The 21,434-nt window shown below is 31.2% G+C and overlaps 2 protein-coding genes across 3 annotated transcripts in view; one reads left to right on the top strand and one right to left on the bottom strand.

Moving 5' to 3' along the window:
• Window positions 1-19,105, top strand: part of LOC123012388 — a 27,295-nt gene extending 8,190 nt beyond the window's left edge. Inside the window, exons 1-6 of one of the 2 annotated variants that reach the window (XM_044410264.1) lie at window positions 2,261-2,443; window positions 15,677-15,916; window positions 15,996-16,237; window positions 16,418-16,571; window positions 18,330-18,466; window positions 18,518-19,105. In XM_044410264.1, coding sequence (XP_044266199.1) covers window positions 2,386-2,443; window positions 15,677-15,916; window positions 15,996-16,237; window positions 16,418-16,571; window positions 18,330-18,466; window positions 18,518-18,673 — 987 coding nt within the window. In that variant the 5' untranslated portion in view covers window positions 2,261-2,385 and the 3' untranslated portion in view covers window positions 18,674-19,105. Of the gene's footprint in view, window positions 1-2,260; window positions 2,444-15,676; window positions 15,917-15,995; window positions 16,238-16,417; window positions 16,572-18,329; window positions 18,467-18,517 lie in introns of those variants that run through there. The other variant, XM_044410266.1, reaches the window with a different exon arrangement.
• On the bottom strand, window positions 19,100-21,434 carry LOC123012387 (eukaryotic translation initiation factor 2A). Its single transcript, XM_044410263.1, has 8 exons — window positions 21,207-21,434; window positions 21,010-21,154; window positions 20,730-20,948; window positions 20,476-20,679; window positions 19,969-20,426; window positions 19,736-19,920; window positions 19,516-19,687; window positions 19,100-19,466 (listed from the first exon to the last, which is right to left on the bottom strand). Exons 1-8 carry the CDS (start codon window positions 21,229-21,231, stop codon window positions 19,162-19,164), a joined length of 1,713 nt encoding a protein of 570 aa, XP_044266198.1. The 5' UTR covers window positions 21,232-21,434; the 3' UTR covers window positions 19,100-19,161.

Genomic DNA, 21,434 nt, shown 5'->3' with positions numbered 1-21,434 from the left:
AAACGTTCATCTTCGCCACATAAACTTTTATTCCTAATACATACTATTATATTTTCATACATATTAAATAAAAATTTTAATCAATACGTTCTAAAATACTGGCTGATTTAGTAAGACCGTTTGTCATCATTTTTATTCTTTCAGGAATTTTTCTTATTTTCTTTCGCATCACGTTCAATGCCAATGAATTCGAAGTTTTCACTTGGTAATAATCAATCTTTGATAAAACGCACTGAAACTTGCTCAATGCTAAAAATATACATTTTACTCTGACCATTTCAATTGATGGAAACTATATTTTATAGTATCTTAGTTAACAAAAAGACTATAAACCTATTTTTCAATTGCAGTAAAATGTGTTAAAATTTTATTATCATTAAATACCATTTTGTAATGATGAATAATAAATCTTGTGGGATTATTATAGTCATTTATTAGTTTATTAATAAAAGCTTTTTAAACAATATTTTATGTACAGGATGTGCCAGAACTCGCGTTCCAGAGAAAAATTTCAAGTAAGGTAAGACATCAGAAACATGGAAAAAATGTTTAAATTTTATCTGTCAAAAAAACATTAAACAAATAACATTAAACAGAGTTACAGTTTAGGATACAGCTTCCTTGTTTCCGCTTCTAATAGCCTGTAGCAAAAAAACTTGGAAATTTATTTTTCCAATATAAATAAATAAAGTCAAAGGGCAAAATTTAAACTCTCATGATTTCGAAATTTTTATAGCTAGAAGTTTTTTAACATTTTTTCCATGCTCCTGGTATTTTACCTTTTCTCTGGGGCGCGAGTTTTTGCGCAGCCTGTGTATTATTTTTGAACAACGAAATGAACAACATGTTGACGATACAAATTGACTACAATTATTCAGTATGGCACGTCACAAAAAACATTTTTTAATCACCACACTTTGCAATTTTTTTAAGTTTTTTGCAATACATTCTAAAGTTCTGGCTGCTTGGTAAAACACTAAAACAGTTTGTGGTAATTTTTCTTTCAATACAGTTTTCTTATTTTCTTTCGTATCACGTTGAAGGCAAATGAAAATTTTCAAACTGTGTTCTCAGTTGGTAATAATCAATAAAAAGAAAAAGGAAGTGATTGGAGTTTAATAAAAGGAGTAACAAGGGAACCGAACTTTTACTCTGATAAGAGGAATTGAAAATTGTTGAAAATTGATGATGACAACAGTTTTAAATTACGAGGATTTTTAATAAAAAAATTGCAGTAAAATATACAGGTGCGCCAGAATTTGCGCCCCAGAGAAAATTTTCAAGTAAGATAAGATACCAGGAACATGAAAAAAAATGTTTAAAAAATTCTATCTGTCAAAAAATTTTGACATTTTTTTTTGACATTTGACATTTTTTTATATCTATTTAATGATACTGATGATCTTGTATATGTTTTTTTACAATTATTTAGTAAAGGGAAAAAAATTTTGCCAATAAAAGCCACAAATAACATTGAACAGAGTTACAATTTAGGATATAGCTTCTTTGTTACCTGTTTTAATAGCCTATAGCAAAAAAAAATTGGAAAATTATTTTTCCAACAAAAATAAATACAGTCAAAGTGCAAACTTTAAACCCTCATAACTTCGAAATTTTTATAGATAATTTTTTTTAACATTTTTTCCATGTTCCTGGTATCTTACTTTATATGGCATTTTTCTCTGGGGCTCGAGTTCTGGCGCATCCTGTATAATAATTGTAAGATAATAACTGTTATTCTTGTTGTGGAAGAATAAGGAGACAAATATGATGTATTATCGTTTATTTTTTTTAATTTTTATATTTTTACAATGGGCTCTAAAGCTTGATTTATTTTTTAATGATATATTTCTGACATTTTTCATTTCTTTTCCTAAAACTTGATATTTTTGATTTTGTAAAAATAATTTTCTTTAGACATTTTTTTATCAAAGCAATTTTCACTTTTGTGAAAGTAACTTTATAAACGCATAAAATGTTACAAAACAGGTTACACCAGTATTCAAATGATACGCCGGGTTGTACCGCGATCCCCTATTGTTAATTTTCGAAGCGAAAGAAGAACCTTTCATCCGATTATTACATAATTTGAATGGAACATCTCTGGGTTATATAATTTGACCGAGCAAAAATGACTTTACGTAGGCGATAAGGGTTGAAAATGACGTCACTTGTGATTCAACATTGTCGCCGCGACGGCTTCGACGCCCCACACACTGCTTGCTATATTCTCTTGGCGCCGCTCACGTGAATCTCCAGTTCCTAACCATTCCTTGTCGTGGTTAGTGCGGTAGAACGACTTGAAATCGCTCATACTCGAAACTGCAATTAAAAGTAGTGTAATTAATTAATTATGAAAATTAACAACATTTTTTGGTGGTAATAATGGACACAGACGAGGGTCCTATGGCATCCCCTTACGTGGATTTGAATAAATATCAAGGTAAAGTGAATTGAATTATTGTTATTATGCACTAAAAATGCATTGTACTTTATACTTGTGAGTTACTTATCAGGCCTAAGGTTGTGAATGATTATTTATAACTTCAATGCCATTTCTAACTCAAAAGAATTTAAATGTGGGACCAGACACAGAACACCGCCTGAAAAATTACTTTATCAAATTTTTAAATTGGCTTAAATTTTCTTTTTGTACATACAATATAGCTTTATTTTTCATTTCAGGTATTTTATAAAAGCAAGAATACAAAAGTAGAGCATGTATTTAAGTGTCACAATGTCACCCAGATAAGTTTAAAACATAAAATTCCAAATTTATGCACAATGGAACCCCAAGGTGGTTGCTTGCAAAATAAGATGATATCGTATTGCTTTGAATTTTTAAATTTGATTTTACTTTATTGTGTAAAATAGAAGAGTTTACTGCGAGAAATAATTTACTTTTATCGACACCAATCTCATTTTTATCAGTTTATAACTTCTATGCAAATTAGGTTGCAGCTGTTTATTTAAAATGCAATCAGATTCAGAGAATTGTAAATGATTTTTGAACAGATTTAAAGTTTACATCAATAATAATAATTTGGTTTCCCATATTTATTTGTCTGCTTCAGTTCCTACTTTTTTGTAAAAGTGGTTGAACATTTACTTTTTTTCTCATTCTTACATTCTCAGATTCTGAACCATTTTGCTTTTTTTCGGAGAAAACAAACTTTTCGTGTGCAACAAGTTGAAAATTTCTAATACTTCAATATTATTTAAACCACGAAAGAACACTTACTGTGACCTATATAAAGCTTTTAAAGTTTGATGGTTAAAGCCTGTCAATTTTTTTTATGTCCAACTTTTCCTCAAACCTTGCAAATTAACCCTTCCTTAAATTTTGCACATCGATGTTCCATTACAGCTAAATGATAGTTTAATGGACTGGATTAGCCGACAGTGACGTCTTTTGTTTTAATATCCTGTGGAGTTGTGTGTTAGACTTTGACAGCATCATTTAGGTAACTTTATACACCTTTAAATGTTGAAATTTCACAACATTTTTGCGAATTATAATACAAGTATGTTTTGTAAATTACGCCAAATCAAGGAAATTTGCTTTTAGATAAAATTGTTAAACTCGTTAACAACTACCGTAACTCGAGTTTTAGTTAGGCCCAAGGGACATCTTTGGTTGTGAACAAAACCGTGACGGGAAAACAAACTAAAACTGTATTATGGATTCGGATTATAACTTTGAGGGGTTGTGATCTAATAATAATTGCTAAATTGTTTAGTCCTTTAGGGCTTATTATAATTTGTTTTATTTTGTTTTGCTAATATTTCTGCGAGTGTTAATGGTGTTTCTACATTTTGTAGTCAAGGATAAATTGACGTGTCCTTTTGTTATCACGTAATTTCTTAACGTTACGTACGAGGTAAATGGCAAATAAAATGGATATTTTATTGTGAATCAGATAATAATGCTTTGATATAAACAAAAATTATAACGAAAATGGAAATAAAATCACTTTTTTATCTACGTCCAGTGTTCGTTGTTTTTTTCAGCCAGCATAATGGTAATAGATGAAAGAAAAATACATACATTTCTTGAAAATTGCATTTATTTCTCGACTGTGGAGAACAGTTTCTCCTTGGAAATTTGTAAAGGAAAAATCTAACTTAGTTAAGTGAATCGTGCTACATTATTCATGTTCAAGGTTGGCATTAACTTATCTATTTGCATTTAATGGTGTGTGTGGATAGATATGCATAAACATCTCTATGTGAAGATTGCCAAGCATTAATCAAACATTTTTGAAAAGTCTATAAGTATACAGTATACAGTGTGTGTCTGTGGATAGGTGAAACGACTTTTGTAAACGATAAAAAAAATTTCCGATTTAAATTTTCATTTTTTGGCGTTCAGCCCTGTTTGATTAGAGACTAATTTCTAACATAATTTTAGTCTTGAAAAAGTATGACGAAAATTTTCAAAAAATCAAATCCTAGAATTTTATTTTTAACAGTTCTTTTATTACAAATAAAAAAATTACATTTAGATTATTACTACTAAAAGCTTTTTGACATATCTGTTAATAAAATGCATTTATCTTGAAATAAAATGACAAATCATAGTTGGCCGATGATTTTGAAATTTGGTATAGGGGCCTAAATGTTGATTCTAAACAACTTTTTCTAATAATTTTTTGTCGTATTTGCCACACAAAAGGCGCTTTTCTTTTCAAAAAAATATCTTTTTTGAAAATTTCCAAGGCATACTTGATTTTTCAAAACTAAAATTACGTTAGAACTTAATCTTTAACTAAGTAGGAGGGAACCTCAAATAATTAAAATTTAAAACGAGATTTTTTTGTCTTTTACGAGTCATTTCCAGCTATCCGGGGACTCACTGTGATTCATCAAAAACTAAAAATATATTTTAATAGTAATTTTGAAAACTGTACTGTATTTGTATGACTAAACAATTATATTTTCTACTACAGGGTGTTAAAAAAAGATTGTAAAATATTTCAAAAGGTAATAGTATGGACCAAAACAAACAAAAAAGTCTGAATAAACATGGGCCCGCAAAGTAACGGTTTTGGGGATATCGAAGATTATTCGTTTTTTTAAAACATTTATTTGCAATCTGTTCAATCTGTTCAAAAGAGAAGCTTCTAGCCCTACCTCCATTTCCACGCAGGCACGACATCTTCGTCTGAAAGATATGATATTCGAACTCTAAAACCCCCTCATTGGCTTGGATTTGTTGTCATTGCTGAGTTATGCGTATTTGCAGTTCCTCGAGGCTATTTACAGAGGACTATGACAAAAAAATGAGACATTTTTGCAAAATAAATTTAGGGGGTAAAAAAAATCACATTCGAAATCTCCGAAACCGTTACTTTGCGGACACATGTTTATTAAGACTTTTTTTTTGTTTATTTTACTGTTTTTTTTTATTTTTTCGTTTATTTTTATTTTTGTTTATTATACTGTTACCTCTTTAAATATTTTACAATCTTTTTTTAACACCCTGTATTATGATTGATAATGAAGATGTTTAAAAAAATTAATTGTAAATAGGATATTTTAACAAAATGTTTTACGCGTAACGTGATAAATAGGTACGTGACTTTAAAAGATAACAATCTACAAAACTATATCACTTTGATTAATTAATCTTCAGATCTGGTTAAGCCCTTGTTTGGCGGATAAGGGACACGAGTAACAAATGAATAGCACTTGCAGGTCTTTGTAGAAAATCGTATTTTTAACAGGGTAATGTGCAATCATCTATTTTTAACCATTCAACTTTTGTAAGTAATTTATTATGTCCAATAAAGAGGTAGGACGCTGTAAGTGGAGCAACAATCACAAATTAAAACCGTAGAAGTAACAAATAAAAAAACAAAAACCCAGCATTGTGTTCTTTATTTTGTTACAAAATTATATTTGTAAATGGTAAATTGTAGTAGCAATAGTAAAGTTTGGTAAACAAACTTCTGTGTCTGTTTTCCTACACGATTTGGTTCGTGCAAATGTTTCGTAAAATCAACATGCTTTTAGTGTTGTATCTAAATGATTTGAGAAAAGTATACAATTATGAGAGGTCAAGACCTACAAGTTTAAAATATTGTTTGCTTCCTTTCGGAAACGTGCAGAATGGGAATAGTTTGCTAACATTTATCAAACGCCATTTATCTTCATTGTTTTGACCTGACTGTCTTTGGCCTCAACTTTTGTAGATAAATGAAATTTAATTGGGAAACAACAAAGGAAGATATCGACAAATTAATTGCTGATATTTTGAAATGTGGATTTTATGATTTTTATTCAGTGCAATTTCGTTCTAAAAGAGGACTATCTAATTTAATGAAAAATTTCACACTCTGATAACTGAGTGATAAAGAGTACGAATGCACGCGAAACGATTACCAAGAATTGGGTTTACATGCAAATGTGAACTCTGTTGAAATTAGTTGAAAATAAACGTAATTTTTGGTAACAGTCCAGCAATGCTGTCATCGAAAACCGCGACGGGGGTTCGTAGTAATAATTCACTACATCATTATAACATAAACAGTGAATCGTGACAAGGTTTTGACAAAATTAGTGTAAATCCGAAGGAGATGGACCAGTGGAAGAGATGGATTTGGGTACTTAGAAGCCTTATAAAACCCCACTCACAATTATCCTGCAAAAGTTTTGACAATATTATGGTAAATTCAAGGGAGATGGACTAGCTGGAGAAATGAATTTTCCTTCTAAAACCCCACTCACAATTAGAAAAGTGTGTCAAATACAGGCGCTGGGACTAAAAAAAATACAAAAGACAATAAATCAGTAAATATTAAGAAAATAGTTAAGGATGATCTGAGGGGCCGTTCACTCTGGAATTAGTTTTATAAACTTTTGCAATTTAATCGGAAATTGCCTTGGAATTATTTGGGAGTATTTGGAATTATTGAAATTATCTTTGGAATTACTGGAATTATATGAATTGCTGGAATTTTTCTGGAATTGTTTTTGGAATTACTGGAATTCTTTTCGGAATCACTGTATTTACTTGGTTACTTGGAGTATTATATTAATGACGCAGCTGTACTTGAGCGCACTGCGCGTGCGCTGAACTTCAAGCACACTTATACAGAGTTCGCCAGAACTCGTGCCCCAGAGAAAAATGCCATATAAAGTAAGAGGAACATGGAAAAAAATGTTAAAAAAATTTTATCCATAAAAATTTCGAAGTTGTGAGAGTTTAAATTTTGCACTTTGACTATTTATTTCTGTTGAAAAAATAATTTTCCAAGTTTTTTTTGCTACAGGATATTAGAACAGGAAACAAGGAAGCTGTATCCTAAATTGTAACTCTGTTCAATGTTATTTGTGGCTTTTATTATTTTTGTATCTTTACTAAATAATAAAAAAAACATATGCAAGATGGTCAGTATCATTAAATAGACATAAAAAAATGTCAAATGTCAAAAATTTTTAAACATTTTTTTTCATGTTCCTTACTTAAAATTTTTCTCTGGGGCGCGAGTTCTAGCGCAGCCTGTATGTATAATTTCTTTTCAAAATTAAGTTGAATTTCTTAGAACTATTTCATTTGGAATTCCAGGAATTAGTTTGAAATTATGGAAATTAAGTTGGAATTTTGGTGGAATTTATGGAATTACGGGAATTTCGTAATTTTTTTTTGGAATTGGAATTAGTTGTAACCTCTTTTTTCAAGTTAATGGCCTCTTGGGATGATCAAAGCAAAATCAACATTTAATAAGAATAATAATTAGAAACTATTAGGGGTCTATCCACCCACACAGTAAAATATACAGGCAGTTCCAGCTAAACCCCACATTAGAAGTATTCGGAGTTCCAACTATGATATTTATCTAAAATTTTGTTTATAGCCATAATCGGTTAGGTCCTGCTCACTGAAAATATTTTCAAGATGGCAGCACTTCCGATTACACCGGAAGCGGATATTAACTTCGTTATTTTAAATAGAAAGCTTTGTTTTTTATTACGATTTCAGATTACTCAAGTGATTTTGATTGAGTTTTCATCAGCTTTCCCTATACCTAAATTTAACCGTTTCCGAAATATTTAAACTTTTTTGAGTTTTTTGGATTTGTAGTTTTCTCTTCAAAAATCGATAACTCTACAATTGTCAATTATTTGTAAGTCTTATTTGGGCATATGAAAGAGAAAGGATAGATTTTTCTTTTGGTGCATTCGTAATTGCTAACATAATTAACAAACATTCCCTATACCTAAGTCTAATGATTTCCAAGTTATATCTTATTTTTTTACGATAGATGACGAATTCATATCTACTATTGATAGATAGTTAGTTAAGTACTATTCATAGTTCATTCACAGTTTTCGCATAATTTGACATGGAATTATTTTTCACTGAAAAAACGCCAAGTTTTTTTTTACAATTGTGTTATTCTTTTCGTAAATACAAATTAAATTTATTTAATCTAAATTTGATTAACTTTGATTTTCTATTTTTTTTTTTTTCTTATTACTATGGCAAATTGTGCTAAACTACTTATAGAGTCTGTTTCATTTGTCAATGTCAAAATTTCTTGAAAAACCGTGCTGTACCCAAGGATGGTAGACATAGAGGATTGCTCAGGCCCTATGCTGCAATGTTAACCGTATTTCATCATCCCCACCACATTGCGTGACGTCACAACTGGCCCACATTGTTTACATCAGCTCTGCTTCGTGTTTTTTGGTGTTTTAATGATATTAGAGCATATTAAGATCGTACAAAAGAAAATTGTAGTACGAAATAATGCAAATTTTAGTATATTTAAAGTAATTACAATAAATTTAAATAGGTGCTGCATATATCGTCACTATATGCCTGGTAGATGGTATGCTGTATATGGTTGTAACAACAGCCAAATAAAACCAAAACAAATGGGTGACAATCTCATTTTTTATGTTTTTCTATCGGCAACAATATGGTCTCATCAACGATGAGAAAGGAATGGGTCAACAGGTGCAGACGAGCTGACAAGTTCAACTCGATTCGTAGCTCAATTTGCTCCATTTCACAAACAATGATTATCAACGTGATCTAAGAAACAAATTGTTATAATGCATTCATTTTTGTTTTAGGCTAGAGTAAGCTATTTTATTGTCATACAGCTACAGTCGCCAAATTTCCATAGCCTATTCTGATCTAAAACAGAAATGAATGTATTATAAGTAGATGCATATTTTATAAACTTGCATCGCTAACATTACACCAGATACAATGTGTTTCAGTATAATTTCCCAAGCATATTTTTGATCTTGTAACCCCCAGAAATTCTGTATTGTTTGTATTAAAATTATAAACGTGGGTTGTTATAAAATTGTTAATTCATTTTTAATTTATGTGATTTCTTTATTTTTCAATAATTTTAGAATTATAAAATTATTTTTTTACTATTGTATTATTTTTATAATCTCTAAGTCATGTGGACAAATAAAGAAAGCAAATATTATTAATTTAATCTTTGTTTAATTTTTGGGATATCATTTCACTGAATTTTGATTGTACCTACGCTGGTTTCAAAATTCAAGTTTAGTCCAGCTATCAAATGTTTTTATTTGAAGAAATAAAATTTATATTGTGTTGAAAGTCCTGCTCATTTCTTTCTTCTTTAAAGTCATTACATTATTATAAAAATGGTTTATTTTGTTTTATATTTTTTTACCTATTATCCATTGTTAGATTTTCTATTATTATTTGTCAATAAAATTTATTGCATATAAAATTGTCAAAAAAAAACTGTTTCTATTTTGTATGTATACCTAGGAATATTATTGATATTTTCACGACTTTGTGACCAAAAAATTTCAATGGCAGTTTATTTATTAAATCATTTTTGTTTGAGCATTTTAAAACGTAAAAAATACCCGTCAATATAAAAAGTAAAAAAATTTGTTCCTATTTTGAATGTCTTATATATCATTAAAATACAGAACAATGAATTATTGGAATTATTGCGTCTGATTACCCCGATTAGAAAACAGATTTACTCAATTTTTGGACACAAATAAACAGAAAATTTTATTTTGTATTACCTCAAATTATAACTACAATAATTTCATTATAAATTCAAAAGCGATTTTAACAAATTAAAGTCATAATTCACTTTTATTTGCATTATTTGGTATTTGCTCCTATTAACTCCCATGTATTTGACGCGATTAAAGGTCAGTTGTGACGTCACAGCATGTCTATGGACCACGTGACGCCGGCTGACAGATTCGTGAGCCTGAGCAATCCTTTACGTCTACCATCCTTGTGCTGTACCACCCTAAAACTGCGATATATAGACCATATAATACAGTTTAGTGAGGTTATGGTTATGTCCTGTCAATTATCAGTTATGATTATAAAAATTTAAAAGAAAAACATTATTAAAACATTTCTGATTTTAATTTTCAAATAAGGATCGTAATTTTAGAGCAGATTTTTTAAAATATAGACCAGTTTTCTCCGCCTTACCTTATATTGATAAATCTTTAATAACACGTTCTCGGCATCATTTCCATTATCCTGTCAAATCCTGAATCGAATAAAATTAATAAACAATAGTTCCTCAGAGATTCTATTTCTGGGGGTTTGGATTTTTAAACGAAACACTATCAGATTTATGACTTTTTCGGGCGTGGAGATTTTCTTTTAGGCAGCTACGCCACAAGTTCGGCTCGTATATCTCAGTTTGATTCTAAAACCGAGAAAAGGTTGTATGTTACACATTTGTTCCGTCATTTTGCAAAATACCTTTCGGAAAAGTCATAAATTTCGCTAGACTGTTCCGATCGGGATAATTTTACCAATATGTTGAAGTGTATTGATGTTATGGCAATCCTGAATTATGGAACGGAATTGCACAAGCACTTTAACCATGATTTATGGATTCCCTTTGGAATACAACTGCCAGATCGAAAAATTATCTCTCCGATGTAAAAAATTAACGCAAAATGCTCTCTCAGATATAGTTTAATAGGAAATTTGTGCGAGCTGCGGGCTTATATTTATTGTGGTTACGTAAAACAAACTACAAAACAATTTTGTCGTGCCAATAAAAACTTTATGACAACATATACGGGATGAAATCGTGTTCGAGTTGCTGTTATCAGAGACAAAAATTCCGGTTTTACAACAATTTTAATGCACTAGACTACTCCACCAACTCAATTTTTCTTGCCATTAAAAAGTTGATGAAAATTTAATTAAAATTTTAAGATGGAACTGTAAGAAACGTGTTCATATTACGACTTCGTAACTAACTTGTTATCTAGGGAGTGTGAAAAATGTAACACGTCGGTGGTAGGTTGTCATATGGACGTGACTCGTCGACTAGTTTCAAAGGTGTGCAAAAATTTAATAATACAGAAATTAGGGGACTTTTTAGTTGTTCCTCAAAGTAGTAGCAGCGTGATTTCCAGTAATATAATTTGTAGAGATATAAAGTTTATTGAATTGGCATAACTTCAATTTAATTAAACTGTGGCAAACGTGGGGTCGAAATGAGTTCAAACGAATGAAAGCCATTACTGTTAAAACTTTTTCATAGTACCATTCTGTTAAATGTGCTTTATTAGAACTCTGTGGAAACCATTAAACATAGGTATCGCGAATGTTGATATAGATTGATGCAGAATAGCAGAATTAATTAATTTAATCAAGAAATTGGGGCGTTTCATTTACAAAAATTGAGTTAAGAGTATTTAAAGTTTCCCAAACGTAACCTTACTTAACTTTTGGTGATTTGTTAATTATTTTTTTAATTGTGAATACACTAAAGCAAAGATCTAAAACCTTTCTCTTTCATATGCCGAAATACGATTTCAAAATAATTAATAGTGGCAGAGTTATCGATTTTTGAAGAGGAAATCTAAAAATTTTGAAAATATTTACATTGAGCAAGACTAAATAAATAAATGTTATTGTCATTGTCAGATCTCCCAATACTTCTAATATGGGGTTTAGCCGGAACATAACTAACATAATTTCCGCTTAGAACAATTTCTTTGCCAAAACTGTTTAATCTAATTTGCATTGAGATCAGCTCGTTTAACATTATTCCGGATTTTTAATCCACCCTAAAATATTATTTTCATTTCGTATAAGGAAACGCCAGTAAATTAAGGGGTGTTGTTGATGGTGTTCAAATTTGTTTCAGTTTTCTGTTGAAATATGCTGGCGGTGGATTAAATCGATTAAATCAATTTTTGATGGGATCAATAAGTAAAAATGTTGGCTTGGGGAAGCGATATTTTTTAATTGGAGATCATGAGCAATTCTCGCTTTTATTTACTGGAGATCATTACATCATTATAAAAACATAAAATAGTGTTAAAAAATACATTAGTGACAATGTTCTCAGTATGATTCCCAGATTTACTCTAAAACAACAAGTTGATTGGCATTTTTGAAAGTATTCATGATTTGTTATTTAAGAATAAAATATTTTACAACATTTTATATTATTTATCTTTTAAGAAATTGTAGTAAAATTTACTGTTTAAAATCGTAATATTGAAAATATAACTTCCCTTTAGCATCGATCTCTGAGAGTTTTTCAACTTAAATCAAATATTTTGTTCAAAACAACAACGACAAAAAAAATGTCAATAAAAGCCACAGATAACATTATACAGAGTTACAATTTAGGATACATCTTCTTTGTTTTCTCTTCTAATAGCCTGTAGCAAAAAAAAACTTAGAAAATTATTTTTCCAACAGAGTCAAAGTGCAAAATTTAAACTCTCAACTTCGAAATTTTTCTAGATAGAATTTTTTTAACATTTTTTCCATGTTCCTAGAATCTTATTTTTTCTCTGGAGCGCGAGCTCTGGCGCACCTGTACAGGGTGTTTCACACAACTTTACGAGGCTTGCGCCTAATGTACGCACCCAAATATACAAAAGTCACAAAACACTAGATACAGAAAATACACATTTAATTATTTAACTTTTGGAAACCCATGACAGTAGTTGTCAAACTAATTCCTGTTTCATTAATAGTCATAAACTGCAGTTTTTCAGAAACAATTATCATTTGTTCTATCAAAAGACGGCATGAATATGATTTTAGTTTATCTATCTTAATCACCAGCTAACTAAAAATGTTGTAATTTTTGAAAGGGTGAACAAACTAGAGAAGATTATCCAATTTTTCAAAATTTGTAATCGAGTTCGTATCGGAATATGTATTATTGATTGCATCTTACAGGCGCACACCTCGTAAAATTATGTGAAACACCCTGTTTAGTCACAAGTGTGCCTTGACATTTTTACACATACCGTATAAAGTTCATCTAATTTGTTTGAATTTTATGGTTTTGACTTACCAAGCTATGATTAATGAGGGTGGTTGTAAAGCTATTGTTACCAAAGCGACCAGCTGACCCTTGAAGCAACCTCGAAGGAAACAAACTTTACAATTGAGGGGTTGGGGGTTTCTTTATCGCTAAGGACCCAAAAAGTTAATTACCTCTATTGCACCATAAAATTCAAACAAATATAGTCTTTATCTACTACCTTTTCTTAGGTAGATACATATAGCTTTTCAAAAATGCAACTTTAACATTATTTTTTTATTAATTAAGGAAGGTAATTTTGTGTTTTGTTAGTAAAAGACGTTAAAACATGCATCTAGAATATTAAAAAATAAATAAAATCTTAATTTAAAACCTCTCTCAAATGTAGAAATTTTCTGAAGATGCAAAGTTGGCAACATCACATCAAAAATTTGTTAGTTTCTATAGTAACAAATAGATACTTTAAATAATTATTGAGTGCAGGCACAAGCTGGTTCAAAATGTACTGCAGCATTGCTAATCTGTGTTTATCTTTAAATATTCATATTGTTAAAACCACACGAACTAGAAAATCCATAAAATTTAGTCTGAGCTTCTATTAATGTTACCTATCACTTTATCACTCCCAACTCTTTTGAATCATCGTGTATAAATCAACAATCATTTTAAATGTAACTTATTTTTATAGAAAATTGCGCATAATTACGTACCCCACCTTTCCCTACTTAATCGAAATGAAATAAAATTAGTTTAAATTTTGATTTGCATTTTTGGTTGTGTTAATTATTATTAACTCTTATTGAATATACAGGTGTTCTGTCTAAACCCCACATTAGAAGTATTGGGAGTTGGAATAAACGTATTTATTTGAAAATTGGTACATAGCCATAAGGGAGTTTTCATCAGCTTTCCCTATACCTAAATTTAGCCGTTTTTGAAATATTTGGAATTTTCCAAAAATTTTTGGATCTGCACCTTCCACTTTAAAAATCGGTAACTCTGCCATTTTTTAAGATTTTGAATTCGTTTTTTTGGCGTTTGAAAGAGAAAGCTTAGATCCTTTTTCTGGTGTTTTCAAATTTTGAAAAAAAAACATATCCCAAAATTTAAAGGTTACTTTTGTAATAATTCAAATACTCATTACTCAATTTTTTCAAATGTAATACCCCAATTTTTATTTTACTAAATAGAAGATAATTTAATTGTGCATTGATCTGTATTAACATTCCCTATACCTAAATTTGATAATTTTGAAGTTATGGACTTTTTTTAAAACTACAGAAAATTTATTACTAGCCCGTTTTCACATAGTTTGCTATGGAAATCAAAAATGTCAAAATTTTCTCTAAACAAACGTCATCAGTAAATTAGTATTTGACAAATAGTGCCAAAATATGGAGAATCAAAGTTATGCAAACTTAATTATTATTGATAGGTTCTACCATGCGATCATTATTTAAAGCTAACAAGTGAGAAAAATTTATTTTTGTTTAATGAACGATATCATAACTTTGTTACAGTTTCGATAAATACAAAATAAATTAATTAAATCTAAGTTTGAGTAGCTTTGTCTCCATATTTTGGCACTATTTGTCAAATAATAAGTCACTGTCGACGATTATTGAGAAACAATTTTGACATTTTTGATTTCCATAGCAAATTATACGAAAACGGATGTGGCTAGTGATAGATTTTCGGCAGTCTTAACAAAAAGTCACCATGACTTAAAAATTATTAAATTTAGGTATAGGGAATGTTAATACAGATCGATGCAGAATTAAATTCTGTAGTAAAATAAAAATTGGGGTAGTTCATTTGGAAAAATTGAGTTATGGGTATTTGAATTACTACAAAAGTAACCTTAAAATTTAATTGTTTGTTAATTTTTTTTCAAAATTTGAAAACACCGGAAAAATGATCTAAGCTTTCTCTTTCAAACGCCAAAAAACGAATTCAAAATCTTAAAAAATGGCAGAGTTACCGATTTTTAAAGTGGAAGGTACAGATCCAAAAATTTTTGAAAAACTCCAAATATTTCAAAAACGGCTAAATTTAGGTATAGGGAAAGCTGATGAAAACTCCCTTAAAATAACCCGATTAATCCAAAAACGCAGTAAAAAATATACCTTTCCATTTAAAATAAGAAAGTTGAGACCGACTTCCGGTATAACCGGAAGTGTCACCATCTTGAAAATATTTTCGTTTAGGAGGACTTAATGCATTATGGCTATGTACCAATTTTCAAACAAATATGATTATTCGAACTCCCAATATTTTTAATGTGGGGTTTAGACGGAACACCCTGTATGATGTATGAATAAAGTAAACGCCTTACTTTGAGTAATTTAAATGCTATTAATACGTATTAACCAACCCTTTTGTTGTAGGAGATGAAGGGTACATGGTGGCGAGCGACCCCCGCGGCCGCGTGCTGCAGCAGCAGTGGGTCACGTTGACGGCGAGCATGTGGCCGGAGCCGACCGCCTCTTCCAGAGGCTGGAGAATATCAGCTGAACGTCTTCCTGTTTTGGCTGCAGTTTTTTGTGGGGCGGCTTTAGTCGTCTGCCTTTTGTGCGCCTTTCTCCTGTATCGCTGTTGCATCATGCCTCGACGGGACAAACATTACTGTAAGTTATAGGAAATTAAAATCGAAATTCCCTGTTGAGTGTCATATCCGTTATAATTTCCTTTCGAAATTTGTTGCAGGTCTTCGCAAAGTGGACGGAAGTTCGAGTGGGACCCAAGTGCCTCCTATCGTATCACCAAGTCAAGCTGCCGTTTACGCCGAACAGAAGGGCTGCGGATGGGGCTATAGTAATAGGTTGGTGGCGCCGGTTCTGGCCAATCCTTGGTACACCAATAGGATGATTGGGGGGCCACAGTGTACTCAGTGTCCGGGGATTTGCCCCGTTCCGAGGAGTAGTAGCCATCCGGGACCCTCCTCGCAGGTGGGTTTAAGCTAATTGGACAAAATATTTAATCCAAAAAATCGTTTGTTCGAAATTAAAACAATAACAAAAAGATTTAGTAACATCCTCAGTAATTTTTTTGTATGTAAGAGAATGCTATTATGCTATGACAGCAGCTTTTACGAGTAGATTTATAGTTGTGTGAAATTGAAATTTTAGGGTCAGCCTAATACAACGAGGAGGCAACGGCCTGTGAGTCAACCAGTGCAGTTGGGTCCTCCAATTACCACGAATGGGGAGATTGTACCAAAATCACCGATGCCTGAAATTTCAGAATTTTCACCCCAGAATGTACAATACGCTTCGAGCAGCAGTAAGTTTGAAGTTATATAATTATACAGGATGTCCCAGCGAGATGGTAAAGTCCAATATTGACCTTTCAATGATAAAATTTGAAAAGATGTGTACAGAAATACGTGTGTTAATTTTAACACGTGGAAGAACTCACTAAGTAAAACAACTTTTCTTTATAACATTTTCAAAATTCTTATTAATTGTTTTTATTGTTTTCTCCCATAATTTTGTGTAAACGAGCCGTTCAATGTTAATAAATAATCAACAATGCTGTTCTTTTAAAGTAGTTCCGTTTTGATACCCATAGGCGGGTATACGTTTTGATATGTTATCATTTCCAAATTTTAAATCAAATTTGAAAGCTTTTATTGAAAAATTACAAACAGAAAAAATGTATTATTTATTGAGATGTGTTACATGTTAAAATTAATTCTGATACACCCTGTATAGGAAATTGATAGATACTAATCTAGTGCATCACCTAAAATTATTTTCAACCATACAGCATGTCCCAAAAATAAGTTACAATGCAAACTTGTGTTATTTTTAATAATTAAACACCATATGGTTCTTGGCATTTTTGGATGTAGCTATTTATTAAATACAATGTTTATAAGCTAAACCTTCATTGGTCGATTTTGCTTAGTTTTTGAAATAAGTTTGTTTTTTTTTTGACGAAAACATACTCTTTTTAAAAATTTATAATACAAAGAAACTAAGGCAGCCAGAAATTTTAAAGAAGAAAGTACAAACTTCTAAGGTATAAATAACAGTTTTTTAGTGTATTATTGCATTTGTAAATATAAAAAATTTAGAAATTTGTTAAAAATTAAATAACTTAAGAGGTTTAAATGGAACACCCTATTTTTTGTTTGTGTATCTAGTAGATTTTTGAAATGTCTATCTAAAAACATAAACATTTAAATGCCTAGAATTTACAAAAAGAAGATATTTATAACTTCCATAAATAAATTCCACCACGGGTTACCTACTTATCTGTTGGGATTTATCCAGAGATTGTAAAAGCCGACTTGTAGTGTAGAGTAGGGTGAAAGCTAGAAGTACAGACCTGGGCGTGTATAGATTTGTCAACAAGAAATTACCCCCTAGGATTTAGGGATATTCGTGAATAGGATGCCATAAATTTGGTTAGGTTGGTTTGTAGTGACAAACAAAAGTTGACTACTTAAACAATGGTTTATTTTTTAAGTTTAAAGTTAAATATCTTTTTAGTTATTAACTTTATAATCTTTTAGATGCGAAAACAAAAAATAGGGTGCTCCATTTAATTTTGTTATTGTTTTTATTGAAGTTTTAACAAACTTCTTAATTTTTTTATCACAAATGCAACACGCTAAAAAATGGTTAGCTTTAAAGTTTGTTGTTTTTTCTTTGCAGCAGTAAATATTTGTTTTTGTAGTGTTTTCATCAAAAAACAATTTATTTTAAAAACTAACGACCAATAAACACCCTGTATTTTTTGTCAGATTTTAGATTTTTTTCAGGTTTGACTACAACTATTTTCGGTGACCTATCTGCTATTTCCACTGAAATAGATTTTTTTAAAACCATTATTAAAGTTTTATGTGTACTCGTATCCAGTAAAATCTGTCACATTTTATTTTACGGCGAAATCCTATCAAATAGGAACGTAAAATTCCCCCAATTAAATGTTAAAAACCGAATATGTTTAAAATAGAATTTCCAGGAATATCTAACACAAATCAATTAATATTTAGCGTATTTTCTGACATATTTTAATATGAAAACTTTTTAGTTTTAGACGAAGTCTGCGGCAAAGACGAGCCGAATTCCGACGAACCCACTTTGAAAACTCGTAGCCTTCCTGCTTGGGTTCGCTCGAAGCCGAGACCTTTGTCAACTGAAGATGATTTAAACGACTTATATGCAAAGGTGAATGTTGTAATAACCTTACAGAATAAGTAATAAAAATATGATTCTCAGGTGAACTTTAGCAAGAAACGAAAAAATCGTATGCGCAACGACGAAGCCGCGATTATAGCTTTAAGCAAATCGAGAAGTCAATTTCTTCATAAAGATACAGATTCTCTAGTCGACAACGAGGCTGTTATAGTCTACGACGAACGCACAGCTTTATAAATCATTCTTTTAAGACAAAATTTATATATTTTCGACATGTTTTTACCATTATCGATATTGAACATATCGTTGTTGCAATTTAAGACTACGTCAAATGACAAATAATTAAGATTTGAGGGTTAACGTATTTTTCTGTGATAAATTCTTTCTTCTCATTGTAACATAATTCCCCCTAAGACTGGTCATGCATTTCTATGAATGTTTAGATAGATTGTATCGTGCTGTTTTTAATACTGGTAGGTATTATATCATTCAGCACCAATAGCTGACGACTAGGAGACACTGTTACGTGAGTAGTGGCGGTCTTTTTACAACGCCAAAATTCGTAAATAGTTATTAATGTGAGATATAATTTTGTACATAAAACATATTAAATTAAATTATTTTGTTGTGTAATTCGAATATTTCAAATAAAACACAATTACGTATCCATTTTTAGTCATTTTATTTGAAAACAGTAGTGGATCAAATGATGTAATAGCATTTAATTACACTTGAAGTTGTTCCAATTCCTTCAACAAATCCGCCTCACCCTTAATTTTCGAAAGTTGATTGATTTCTAAAGGCTTTCCTTGAGCTTGCTGTTCTTTCAACTTCTCAATAGCATCCAATTTCTTTTTTATATTTTTAAGTTTTTTATCCTTTTCCGGATCTCCGGTCAAATTTATTTGGACGCTACTAACAACCGGAGCAGAAACTTCTCTATTGTCTTCTCCTGCTTCAAGTTTCTTTGCTTTTTTCGCTTCGCGTTTCTTCTTTTGTTTAAGAGACGCTTTTGATTGGGAGTCTGCTCCTAAAACAATTCTCTAGTTCCGCTTAACATTTATTTTCCAATTTTTTACCTGGTTTATGGGATTGTTCTTCATCATCATCTAAACTGAAACGTATTGTTGGACGGTTGCGAGCAGAAGGGGGCCGATAAGCCTGTTTCGAAGCCACCGGCTGACTCGTGGCTATACCTTCAACTTTTTCCGAAGTTATGACAGGGTCTTTGAAAGCGTATTTGGGAAATTTCTACAAAATCAAAATGAAACTACCTTTCAATCATAGGTTTTTTTGTACCTTCCAACACACTTCATACAGTTCTTCCTGGAGACCTGAATTTTTTTCGTGTAAAAGTGCTCCTGAATAATGCCATATTTTATACCCATTTCCGATTCGAAGTCTGGGGGCAGTTGTCGCCGTTAAGAAGTGGATGCCGTCAGGAGACCACTCTAAAAGTGTCGAATCTGGCGCCTCACAATTTCCTAAGAAAAATTGAATTTTCATCAAAACATTTTTTTTATTTGACAAACCTATCATTTTCCTCTCCGTCACATCCCACACCTCAACATGTCCTCTTAAATTTCCAAAACCCCCCAAAAGTACAAGATTCCCCTGTGGATTATAGTAAAGTGAATTCCGTGGTCCAGTGCCAAATTCGAAAACTGGTTCACATTTCAAATTAAAAATTGTGGCTTTCGCCGGTACAAATCCATAAACGACGCAAAATTCGTGATTTTTTGGTGACCATGCCACACTATAAATCGGCCCTTCTTTACTCATTGCCACCATAGCTGTTTGCCCGTTCAAACCCACAAAATGAAGGCCTTGTTTGCCGTAGTAAGAACCGCCAGTTTTATCCACTTCTGTCGTTGTTAAAAGGAGGGCATTGCTGCCTTTAGAATTCCAGTAGAATTCGACTTTATCAGCTTGGAAGAAACTTTTACTAGCGATTGATTGCATAGCGTCAAAGTTTGGATATTTAAACAACCTTAAAAGAAACTCTTACTTTTTTTTCTAAAAACTTTAGGCATCCTTACTTTCCAAATGAAGGCTGGCCTGAAGCTCCAGGTACGTGACAAAGAATAAAATATGTTCCAACATTTGGAGACAAACTGAACGCTGCGATTTTATGACAATTAATTCTGACCACAATTTTCTCAAAGTTGAGATCTTCATAAAACACAACATCAGTGTTTACAATTCTGCTAAATAACTTCTCATCAGCGCTCCACTGAGGCTCCCTATCAAATTACTCTTTTACTCTAACAAATTTTAGTTTGTAAATATTTACCAATTGCCTTGTTTCTTGTGAATAAAACTTTTGACAAGTTCACCATTCTCGCTTTTGTAAATATTTAAATTTGGTTTTCCTTGTGGATCATCTTTAGTAACATAAAACTGTTCCCAACTCATCAGATAGGTACTTTTTGGAGAAAATGACAAATAACAAGCTTTTGTATCTTGGATTGTTGCAACTTCTTTCCAGTTATCTGTACGCACAATTTTCAAGCTGTAATTAAAAGAAATTAATAATAAATAACATGTGAAAGTCTCATATATATCATATTCACATAGAACCGTCCACGAAGGCAAAATATTGTCCATCTGGGCTGAATAGCATTAGTTTACATGTCTTACTCTGCACAGGTCCATATTGCCCCAATTCATTAAACACAGGTGGACCCACGTTCAACGTGATACCACCCGAACTGCGAGCTAAATGTTTTTCTCATTACAGTCTCAAATGATGAAATTTTTTACTTTTTACCTGCAAATGGGATTGCTGAAGCCATGATGAGGTTACGTCCAACACGTGTTAGAAACACATCTCCAGTAAAAGAAAAGATAGTATTATAAATAGTAATCAAATAAACAAGGTAGGGAACACGTTATTTGCCATTTTTCATTGAAAATTAAATAAATTACGGCAAAAGAAAAATACTTGTCATTGACAAAATGTCAAAAACATCAGATGACCAATTGTTCTACTTTGGTT

Source organism: Tribolium madens, unplaced genomic scaffold, assembly GCF_015345945.1.
Source record: "Tribolium madens isolate multiple individuals breed KSU strain unplaced genomic scaffold, Tmad_KSU_1.1 Scaffold_96;HRSCAF=242;Tcas5.2_LG5, whole genome shotgun sequence".
Classification (NCBI taxonomy): Eukaryota; Metazoa; Arthropoda; class Insecta; order Coleoptera; family Tenebrionidae; genus Tribolium; species Tribolium madens.
Note: the sequence above shows the minus strand (reverse complement) of the source record. Positions and strands in the feature narration are given on the sequence as shown.